Genomic DNA, 11,950 nt, shown 5'->3' on the forward strand with positions numbered 1-11,950 from the left:
GTTTTACAGCCAGTTAAATTCTTTTGAAGTGTTTTCACTGTTTTAATGCAGGAAATGGCGTGGACGGTTAATAGAGGCGATGAAAATCATGAATAGTTTCAAAAGAGTAATTTTTCTCCAGAAACCTTGTAGAGGCCAAAGGGTCAGTGACCAGAGGACATAGCTTTACATTTGCTGCTGAAAGAATTAGAGGCATGAGGAGACTACACTGCCTGAAAAGGGTGGTAGGAACAGATTGCATGGTCACTTTAAAAAGGGAAAGTAGTTGCAAGTCTGCAAGGAAAAAAGGACATAGGTGTGAACAGAATTGGACAGCCTCATCAAAGAGCCAGGCCCAAGGACTGAATATCCTCCTTCTCACTCTGCGAGGGTGATTCTCACTGTTGGTTCCATCGGGTGTACTTTGGATGTGGATAAAAGATGTCCTTTACAACCAGCTAACACTTAGTGTCTGGTTTACAGGTTTGGATAAGCAAAGGGCAGCCAGTGCCTGATGAACTGTAGGCCAGGAAGGAGGGGTGGGGGGGTGCGGGGGGAAAGTGGCAGTGAATATCTCTGACAGGGAAGTAGCTACAGTTGCTTGAAATATTAAAAGCAGAAGTGACGGAACACAATTTCGTGGTTTCTCTGTAGCGTGTCATCATGAACGTTATCTTTAATGCAGCGAGATAATAGGACTGAATAATGCTGCTGCGCTGAGAGCCTAATTATATCTGATAAACAAATAATCCTTTCCCCCCTGCCTTGCTTCTGCTGTGATATTATCTAAACATATTGAAGTATTGTGTTACGAACTGCAGTCCATGGGTGTCATTGATTTACAATTTGACTAGAAAGAGGAAATATTCTATGGTTTACCACACTAAAGGAATAATGTTAGGGACTGTATTTTTGTAGGACCTTGAATTCAGTCATTTGTATATCTTCTGAAGCAACTTAGCTTCTAATTAACTAACTTGATGACTTAAATAACTTTCCCTGTCCATTGCACCTTAAATCATAGAATAGAATCACAGAATCCTACAGGACAGAAGGAGGCCATGTTCAGCCCATGAAGTCTGCACCGACACCAATCCCACCCTATCCCCGTAACCCCACATATTTACCCTGCTAATCCCCCCCCCCCAAAACAAGGGTTAATTTAGCATGGCCAATCAACCAAACCCGCACATCTTTGGAGTGTGGGAGGAAACCGGAGCACCTGGAGGAAACCCACGCAGACACGGGGAGAATGTGCAAACTCCACAGTGACTCAAGCCGGGAATCGAATCCGGGTCCCTGGCGCTGTGAGGCAGCAGTGCTAGCCACTGTGCCACCGTGCCATCCAAATCAATTCACAGTTTCAAAATTTTTACCCATAGTTATTCATGAATTGTCAATTAAATTTTGCAGTGAGTCAGGACTGGCACGCTGACAAGGGAGGCAATGATTTCATTGAGTATAGAAACCAAATAAACCTGTTGGACTTTAACCTTGTGAGACTTCTTACTGTGCTTACCCCAATCCAACGCCGGCATCGCCACATCATTGAGTATCCCAGCCCCTTTGCCCGACAGCATCTACGTAACCCCAGCAGCACTTCCTGCCAGCCCAGCAGCACTTCCTGTTAGCCAGTTATTCTGCTGCTCTGACAGGAAGTAGGTTGTGTGGTAGCTCGCTGCCACTCGGTGTCAGCTCAGTATTTTTGGTTTGCGAAACAAGTCCTAACCCCTAATCCTTTTATGAAGGAAAGCTGGACTCAAAAGTATTCTTAGAGTCATAAAGGTTTACAGCATGGAAACAGGCCCTTCGGCCCAACTTGTCCATGCCGTCCTTTTTTTAAAACCACTAAGCTAGTCCCAATTGCCCGCATTTGGCCCATATCCCTCTATACCCATCTTACCTATGTAATTGTCAAAATGTTTTTTAAAAGACAAAATTGTACCCACCTCTACTACTACCTCTGGCAGCTTGTTCCAGACACTCACCACCCTCTGTGTGAAAAAATTGCCCCTCTGGGCACTTTTGTATCTTTTGTATCTCTCCCCTCTGCCCTCTAGTTTTAGACTCCCCTACCTTTGGGAAAAGATATTGACGATCAAGCTGATCTGTGCCCCTCATTATTTTATAGACCTCTATAAGATCACCCCTCAACCTTCTATGCTCCAGAGAAAAAAGTCCCAGTCTATCCAGCCTCTCCTTATAACTCAAACCATCAAGTCCCAGTAGCATCCTAGTAAACCTTTTCTGCACTCTTTCTAGTTTAATAATATCCTTTCTATAAAAGGGTGACCAGAACTGTACACAGTATTCCAAGTGTGGCCTTACCAATGCCTTGTATAACTTCAACAAGACGTCCCAACTCCTGTATTCAATGTTCTGACCGATGAAACCAAGCATGCCGAATGCCTTCTTCACCACTCTGTCCACCTGTGACTCCACTTTCAAGGAGCTATGGACATGTACCCCTCGGTCTTTTTGTTCTGTAACTCTCCCCAAAGTCCTACCATTAACTGAGTAAGTCCTGCCCTGGTTCAATCTACCAAAATGCATTATCTCGCATTTGTCTATATTAAACTCCATCTGCTGTTCGTCACCCCACTGGCCCAATTGATCAAGATCCTGTTGCAATCAGAGATAACTTTCTTCACTGTCCACTATGCCACCAATCTTGGTATCATCTGCAAACTTACTAACCATGCCTCCCATATTCTCATCCAAATCATTAATACAAATGACAAATAACAGTGGGCCCAGCACTGATCCCTGAGGCACACCGCTGGTCACAGGCCTCCAGTTTGAAAAGCAACCCTCTACAACGACCCTCTGGCTTCTGGCAAGAAGCCAATTTTGTATCCATTTAGATACCTCACCCTGGATCCCATGAGATTTAACCTTATGCAACAACCTACCATGCGGTACCTTGTCAAAGGCCTTGCTAAACTCCATGTAGACAACATCAACTGCACTGCCCTCATCTACCTTCTTGGTTCCCTTCAAAAAACTCAATCAAATTTGTGAGATGTGATTTTCCACTCACAAAGCCATGCTGACTGTCCCTAATCAGTCCTTGGGTCTCTAAATTGGGCGGCACGGTAGCACAGTGGTTAGCACTGCTGCTTCACAGCTCCAGGGTCCCGGGTTCGATTCCCGGCTTGGGTCACTGTCTGTGTGGAGTTTGCACATTCTCCTCGTGTCTGCGTGGGTTTCCTCCGGGTGCTCCGGTTTCCTCCCACAGTCCAAAAATGTGCGGGTTAGGTTGATTGGCCAGGTTAAAAATTGCCCCTTAGAGTCCTGGGATGCGTAGGTTAGAGGGATTAGCGGGTAAATATGTGGGGATAGGGCCTGGGTGGGGTTGTGGTCGGTGCAGACTCGATGGGCCGAATGGCCTCCTTCTGCACTGTAGGGTTTCTATGATTTCTTTCTATGATAAATGCCTGTAGATCCTGTCTCTCAAAATACCTTCCAGCAACTTAACCACCACAGATGTGAGGCTCACTGGCCTGTAGTTCCCAGGCTTTTCCCTGAAGCCCTTTTTAAACCAAGGCACAAAATTTGCCACCCTCCAATCTTCAGGCACCTCACCTGAGACTATCGATGATTCAAATATCTCGGCTAGGGGACCCGCAATTTCCTCCCTAGCCTCCCATAACATCCTCGGATATACTTCATCAGGTCCCGGAGATTTATCTACCTTGATGCGCTTTAAGGCTTCCAGCTCCTCCTTCTCTGTAATATGTACACTCCTCAAAACATCACTATTTATTTCCTCAAGTTCCCTCACATCCATGCTTTTCTCAACAGTAAATACTGATGAGAAATATTCATTTAGGATCTCACCCATCTCTTGTGGATCCGCACATAGATGGACTTGTTGATCCTTAAGAACCCTACTCTTTCCCTTGTTACTCTTTTGCCCTTTATGTATTTATAGAAGCTCTTTGGATTCTCCTTTGCCTTATCTGCCAAAGTAATCTCGTGTCCCCTTTTTGCCCTCCTGATTTCTCCCTTAACTCTACTCCTACACCCCGTATACTCTTCAAGGGATTCACTTGATTCCAGCTGCCTATGCATGTCATGTGTCTCCTTCTTCTTCTTGACCAGGGCCTGAATATCCCGAGTCATCCGGGGTTCCCTTTCTCTTCCCACAGACTCCCCCAATTAACTTTTGAAAGTTCCTGCCTGATACCATCAAAATTGGCCTTGCCCCAATTTAGAATTTTAACTTTTGGGCCAGACCTATCCTTCTCCATAGCTACCTTAAAACTAATAGAATTATGGTCACTGGTCCCAAAGTGATCCCTCACTAACACTTCTGTCACCTGCCCTTCCTTATTTCCCAAGAGGAGATCGAGTTTTGCCCCCTCTCTAGTCGGGCCATCCACATACTGAATGAGAAATTCCTCCTGAATACCCTCAACAAATTTCTCTCCATCCAAGCCTCTAATACTATGGCTGTCCCAGTCAATGTCGGGAAAGTTAAAACCCCCTACTATTACCACCCTATTTTTCTTGGAGCTATCTGTAATCTCCTTACATATTTGCTCCTCAATTTTCCCCGACTATTTGGGGGCCTATAGTACAACCTATCAAAGTGATTTCCCCCTTCTTATTTCTCAGTTCTACCCATATTGACTCAGTGGCCGAACCCTCGGATATATCCCCCCTCAGTACTGCCGTGATGTTTTCCCTAATCAAAAGTGCAACTCCCCCTCTCCTCTTGCCTCCTGTTCTATCTTTCCTGTAGCATCTGTACCCTGGAACATTGAGCTGCCAGTCCTGAGCCTCCCTTAGTCATTTTTCAGTAATTGTATAATATCCCATTCACACGCACCCATCCATTCCCTGAGTTCTTCTAGCTGCCAGATGTGAACTCGGTGCGCTGTCTCTCTGGAAACTGAACAGCCCAAGCCAGTTTGTCTGTGTGGCGAGCATTTTTCTACCTCAAATAGTGTGTCTTGTCTGTATCCTCATTCTCCAAATTAAAATGCATACTTCCTCTGCCTCCCGCCCTGAGGAACTTGTTCTACCGATTACCAGGTAACAAAAGAATGATGTCCGCAGAGCTCCTTACAATTCAGCAGGCAACCCCCAACTCCTATTATGGAAACTTTTTTTTTCTTTAATGTCGTTAATACTGAAAAATCAATAAATGTTTGCTGCCAAACATATTACAATGGTCGAAAGCTGTAAAGTGTCGCTGTAACCATTGCTCCAAGCTTTTAGGTGTCCAGATCATCAACAACCTGTCCTGGTCCCCCATGCCAACGCTATAGTTAAGAAAGCCCACCAATGCCTCTACTTTCTCAGGAGGCTAAGGAAATTCAACATACCTCACTAACTCTCACCAATTTTTACAGATGCACCATAGAAAGCATTCTTTCTGGTTGTATCACAGCTTGGTATGGCTCCTGCTCTGACTAAGACTGCAAGAAACTACAAAGGGTCATGAACGAAGCCCAGTCCATCAGGCAAACCAGCCTCCCATCTATTGACTCTGTCTACACTTCCTGCTACCTAAGAAAAGCAGCCAGCATACGCAAGGACCCCATGCACCCCGGGCATACTCTCTTGGGGTGGCACATTTGCCACTAGCACTGTTGCCTCAGCGCCAGGGACCCGGGTTCGATTCCCGGTTTGGGTCAGTGTCTGTGCGGATTCTGCATGTTCTCCCCATGTCTGCATGGGTTTCCTCCAGGTGCTCCAGTTTCCTTTCATAGTTCAAAAGACGTGCTAATTAGGTTCATTGGCCATACTAAATTCTCCCTCAGTGTACCCGAACAGGCGCCGGAGTGTGGCGACTAGGGAATTTCCACAGTAACTTCATTGCAGTGTTAATGTAAGCCTACTTGTGCCACTAATAAATAAACTTTTTTTTAAAAACTTCCACCTTCTTGGGATTGTCTCTATGAGGAAGGGTTGTTGAAGCGAGTGGGCCAGTATTCTCTAGACTTTAGAAGAATGAGAGGTTATTTCATTGACTGTGCAGAGTGGGTGCAGGAAGGATGTTGCCCCTGGCCGGAGCCTTCTGGAACCAGGGGACACAGTCTCAGAATAAGAGGGAGGCCATTTAAGACCACGATGAGGAGGAATTTCTTCAGTCGAAGGGTGGTGAATCTATGGAATTCTCTACCCCAGTGGGTTGTGGAAGCTCAGCCCTTGAGCCTGGTCAAAGTTTAAAGTTTATTTATTAGTGTCACAAGCAGGCTTACATTAACACTGCAATGAAGTTACTGTGAAAATCCCCTAGTTGCCACACTCCGGCGCCTGTTCGGGTACACTGAGGAAGAGTTTAGCGTGGCCAATGCACCTAACCAGCACGTCTTTGGACTGTGGGAGGAAACCGGAGCACCCGGAAGAACCATTGCGACCCCAGGCCTGAAAATAGAAGTGAAAAAGTTTGTACGCCCATGGTATCTGGAAGAAATAGGAAGGGATGAAAAAACAGTGAGAAGGAAAGGTGTTTTTAGCAGCTTTTGAGAAGGTACGTGAAGCTACTGACCTAACAAACCTCCACATGGGCAAGTGGTCAAATTGAATCAAATAAACCTGGTAACCTCTGGACTGGTGCAACAAAAAAACATATGATCTTGAACGCTGCCAAATCGTTCTAAGCATCCAGTTCTCTTGCTCTTCACAGAAGGTATCCTTCACCTGGTCTGGCCTACACGTGACTCCAGACCAACACTGTGTGGTTGACGCTTAATGCCCTCTGACATGGCCAGATCAGTTTTAAAATGAACTGTTCGTGATGATGATCCACTACACATTGCTCGGCGCAACGTAGAATGAATTACCCTCATCAGCCAGGGGAGGCAATGGCCTAATGGTATTATCGCTAGACTATTAATCCAGAAACTCAGCAAATGTCCTGGGGACCCAGGTTTGAATCCCACCACAGCTGATGGTGGAATTTGAATTCAATTTTTTAAAAATCTGGAATTAAGAATCTACTGATGACCATGAAACCATTGTCGATTGTCAGAAAGACCCATCTGGTTCACTAATGTCCTTCAGGGAAGGAAATCTGTCGTCCTTACCTGGTCTGGCCTACATGTGACTCCAGAGCCACAGCAATGTGGTTGGCTCTCAACTGTCCTCAGGCAAGTAGGAAGTTTTAAAGTTTATTTATTACTGTCACAAGTAAGCTTGCAATGAAGTTAGTGTGAAAATCCCCTAGTCACCACACTCTGGTGCCTGTTCGGGTACACTGAGGGAGAATTTAGCATGGCCAATGCACCTAACCAGCACGTCTTCCAGACTTTTAGCCAGCCTGAGACGCCCATGTCCCACAATTAGAATCATAGAATCCCTACAGTGCAGAAGGAGGCCATCCGGCCCATCGAGTCTGCGCCAACCACAATTGGATAAAAAGAATGGTGGGGGAAGGGATCGTAAATTAACTGTTGAACTTAATGAATGTGTGGAGAATGGAAAGTTTACAAACAGTCCAATTAGATGGGAGAGGAAGGTGGTGAAATAACCTCTGTGTCTGAAGTGGTTAAGACCAACAGTGGGACCAAGAAATGCTCACAGTGAGACAATGCACTTGTGTGAATTAAGATGCTTTCTATTTTCTTCCCGCCCAAACTACGTCTTTTAGCATCGGGTGATGTGCTGTTACATTCCTACCTTAGTCGTCACCCTGTGGAGGAGTCGCAAATCAGTATGCTGGCCTGTTTCCTAGTCTATCATTCAATCCCTACCCTCCAGCAAATTGCAGCAACAGGAATCGAAGGTAAGGGCAATACTTTAACTCTGCTCTAATCTGGAATCCAATGCTGCAAAGGTGGCAGAAGATATTCGATAGTAATAAAGTTGTCTATTTAAAAGCAATTCACGTTAAATATATGCTCTTGGCATTGTGGAAAATAATGTTGGGAAAGAACAACTTTGCATTTAAATAGCACCATATCACATTGTCAGGATGACACAGCCACTGGGGTGGCACAGTCGGTAGCACTGCTGCTTCACAGCGCCAGGGACCCGGGTTCAATTCCAGCCTCGGGTCACTCTGTGTGGAGTTTGCATGTTCTCTCCATGTCTGCGTGGGTTTCCTCCGGGTGCTCCGGTTTCCTCCCACACTCCAAAGATGTGCGGGTTAGGTTGATTGGTCATGCTAAATTGCCCCTTAGTGTGAGGGGGATTAGTAGGGTAAATACGTGGAGTTACAGGGACAGGACCTGGGTGGGATTGTTGTCTTGATGGGCCAAATGGCCTCCTTCTGCACTGTAGGGATTCTATGATTTCAAAGTGCTTTACAACCCTTTACGTTTGAAGTAGCCGTTGCTATATAAGCAAATTATGTAGCCAATTGTATTTGGCAAGGTCCTGCAAACAGCAAATGAGATCCACGACTAGTTAATCCATCGCTTGATGATAATAACTGAGGAAGGACACTTGGTAAAGTCACTGGGAGAACCCATGCTCTTCAAATAGCATCGAGGAATCTGTTTGAATCAACTAAACACCGCGAAGGTCAAATTTTGGTAATCTCATTGTAAAATTGTTGAGGTGATGGTCTAGTGGTATTATCGCTAGACTATTAATCCAGAAACTCAGCTAATATTCTGGGGACCTGGGTTCAAATCCCACCACGGCAGATGGTGGAATTTAAATTCACGAAAAGATATCTGGAATTAAGAATCTACTGATGACCGTGCATCCATTGTCGATTATTGGAAAAAATCATCTGGGTTCTCTAATCTACCTTTAGGGAAGGAAATCTGCCGTCCCCTTACCTGGCCTGGCCTACATGTGACTCCAGAGCCACAGCAATGTGGTTGACTCTCAACTGCCATCTGAAATGGCCTGGCGAGCCACTCAGTTTCAAGGGCAACTCGGCATGGGCAATAAATGCTGGCCCAGCCAGCGACACCCATGTCCCACAAATGAATTTTTTAAAAAGATGTTTTTCCTCGCTCCATTAGTATGTCTCCCCCCCCCCGCCCCACCCACCGTTATGTACCTTACCACAGCAGTTTTTTTAAAAAATTAAGTTTAAAGTTTATTTATTATTGTCACAAGTAGGCTTACATTAACACTGCTGTGAAGTTACTGTGATCCCCCAGTTTTTAGATTGCCATGTCCTTTGGATGTCAAATTGCTGAAATTCTTCTTCTCACATGCATTGTCCTTGTGTTTTATTCCTCAGGTACTGCAAGTTTTTCCGAACTTCTGCTAAAATTCAGCCAGCTCCATTTACCAGTGCAGGCACTGCTGAGGTTAGCCCCAGTGATTCTCGGTGGCTCTCGAGCAATGTTGATTTGATGGACACTGCTGTTTATTCTGACCCTAGGCCCAGTGGGGCCATTGTCAGATCCTCTCTCTCTCTCTCTATCTACTGTCTGGTTACAGAGTTGTTTCTGTGTCATTTGGAAAGATTTTTTTTTAAATGCCTTTTGATTGTTATTCTCGTAAAGCATGTGAGCAAACGCTACTAATCCCACCAGTAGTTGCTGTGCATTGCCATCTCGTCTTCGGTGTGCATCTGTTAACTGAAGATGAACTGAATTTGTGAATAAAGACATCTACTTTTGCAGTTGATTCTGATGTTTTATTTAGGTGTAAAAATGTGCCTTCCGAATGGGCAGCAAAGAGGACAGACTAGAAAAGACCAGCTGATCCATCAAGTGTTTCTCTTTTTTTTAATTCATTCGTGGGACATGGATGTCGCTGTCTGGGCTAGCATTTATTGCCCCATCCCTAGTTGCCCTTGAACTGAGAGGGATGCTAGGCCATTTCAGAGGCAGTTGAGAGTCAACCACATTGCTGTGGTTCTGGAGACGGGATGTTCTGTGATCCTGTTACGAAAACGCAGAATGTTCTGTGATCCTGTTTGAAAAACGCAGGATGTTCTGTGACCCTGTTTGAAAAACGCAGGATGTTCTGTGATCCTGTTAGAGCGGGTTAGGTTGATTGGCCATGCTAAAAATTGCACTTAGTGTCCCGAGATGTGTAGGTTAGAGGGATTAGTGGGTGGATATGGGGGTAGGACCTGGGTGGGATTGTGGTCGGTGCAGACTTGATGGGCCGAATGGCCTCTTTCTGTACTGTAGGGTTTCTATGATTTCTATGATTGCTATGAAAAAACGCAGGATGTTCTGTGACCTTGTTTTAAAAAACATGGGATGTTTTGTGACCCTGTTGAAACAAACAAGATGTTCTGTGATTCTGTTGGAAAAATCGTGGGATGTTCTGTGATCCTGTTTTTAAAAAAAACGTGGGATGTTCTGTAATCCTGTTGAAAAAAACACAGGATGTTCTGTAATCCTGTTTTAAAAAAACGCGGGATGTTCTGTGATCCTGTTTGAAAAACACAGGGTGTTCTGTGATCCTGTTAGAAAAAACACGGGATGTTCTGTGATCCTGTTAGAAAAAACACGGGATGTTCTGTGATCCTGTTAGAAAAAACACAGGATGTTCTGTGATCCTGTTACGAAAATGCAGGGTGTTCTGTGATCCTGTTAGAAAAAACACGGGATGTTCTGTGATCCTGTTCAAAAAGCGCGGGATGTTTCTGTGATCCTGTTTCAAAAATGTGGAATGTTCTGTGATCCTGTTTTTAAAAAAACGCGGGATGTTCTGTGATCCTGTTTGAAAAAAAACAGGGATGTTCTCTGATCCTGTTTTAAAAAACGCTGGATGTTCCTTGATCCTGTTTTTAAAAAAATACACAAGATGTTCTGTGATCCTGTTGAAAAAATGCGGGATGTTCTATGATCCTGTTAAAAAAACGCTGGATGTTCTGTGATCTTGTTTTAAAAAAACACAGGATGTTCCTTGATCCTCTTTTGGAAAAAAACGCGGGATGTTCTGTGATCCTGTTTTAAAAAACGTAGGATGTTCTATGATCCTGTTTAAAAAACACGGAATGTTCTGTGATCCTATTTGAAAAAAACGCGGGATGTTCTATGATCCTATTTGAAAAAAACGCGGGATGTTCTCTGATCATGTTTGAAAAAATCGCGGGATGCTCTGTGATCTTGTTTTAAAAAAACGCAGGATGTTCCTTGATCCTGTTTTAGAAAAAAACGCGGAATGTTCTGTGATCCTGTTTAAGAAAAAAGCGCAGGGATGTTCTGTGATCCTGTTATGAAAACGCAGGAAGTTCTGTGATCCTGTTTGAAAAACGCAGGATGTTCTGTGACCCTGTTTTTAAAAACGCAGGATGTTTTGTGACCCTGTTGAAACAAACAAGATGTTCTGTGATTCTGTTGAAAAAAACACGGGATATTCTGTGACCCTGTTTAAAAAAAACACGGGATGTTCTGTGATCCTGTTTGGAAAATGCAGGATGTTCTGTGATCCTGTTTATAAAAAAAACGCTGGATGTTCTGTGATCTTGTTGAAAAAACGCAGGATGTTCTGTGATCCTGTTTAAAAAAAACACAGGATGTTCTGTGATCCTGTTTAAAAAAAAAGTGGGATGTTCTGTGATCCTGTTTTTAAAAATATTGCGGGATGTTCTGTGATCCTGTTTGAAAAACGCAGGATGTTTTGTTTATAACGCACATTTTGTTGAAGGTGTTATGACAACGAGTATCTCTCAGTCGATGACATAGCCAGCATGAGGACTTCTGATGTGGAGGAAAAGCTTCGTGTTGCCTGCAACAATTCAAGTTGCATGCACTTTCTGAAAGAAAAAGAATTAGGAGGGAGGTGTATTTTTAAATGTATAGTAAATCCTTTTTAGGTTGAGTGAAGCAGCAGTACTGCAGCTTACCTGCTCAGTGTTTGAGTCTCCAATTACCTGTTGTAAAGGCTGCTTTAGCTTCAGAATTTGACAAGTATAGTCATTATCTCACGAACCAACTCATTATTTTCCCCCGTGTGCATAGAAATACTTTGCTGTTAAATCAATTTCAAAATGAGATGACATCTGAAAAGCAGGAAAAGCACTGAGACGTCTTATTATTTTTTGAAAATTACAGCTGTATCTGAGAAAGGATAATCGACACGGACTTCAGCG

The 11,950-nt window shown here is 44.1% G+C and overlaps 1 protein-coding gene across 2 annotated transcripts in view; it reads left to right on the forward strand.

Moving 5' to 3' along the window:
* The window catches only part of anapc1 (anaphase promoting complex subunit 1), a 248,134-nt gene extending 238,610 nt beyond the window's left edge, over window positions 1–9,524 (forward strand). For both annotated transcript variants that reach the window (XM_078212275.1, XM_078212276.1), the window contains exons 47-48: window positions 7,583–7,717; window positions 9,134–9,524. In XM_078212275.1, coding sequence (XP_078068401.1) covers window positions 7,583–7,717; window positions 9,134–9,249 — 251 coding nt within the window. In that variant the 3' untranslated portion in view covers window positions 9,250–9,524. The remainder of the gene's footprint in view (window positions 1–7,582; window positions 7,718–9,133) is intronic.
* Window positions 9,525–11,950: the final 2,426 nt, after the last annotated feature.

The sequence above is a fragment of the Mustelus asterias genome, chromosome 5, assembly GCF_964213995.1.
Source record: "Mustelus asterias chromosome 5, sMusAst1.hap1.1, whole genome shotgun sequence".
NCBI lineage: Eukaryota > Metazoa > Chordata > Chondrichthyes > Carcharhiniformes > Triakidae > Mustelus > Mustelus asterias.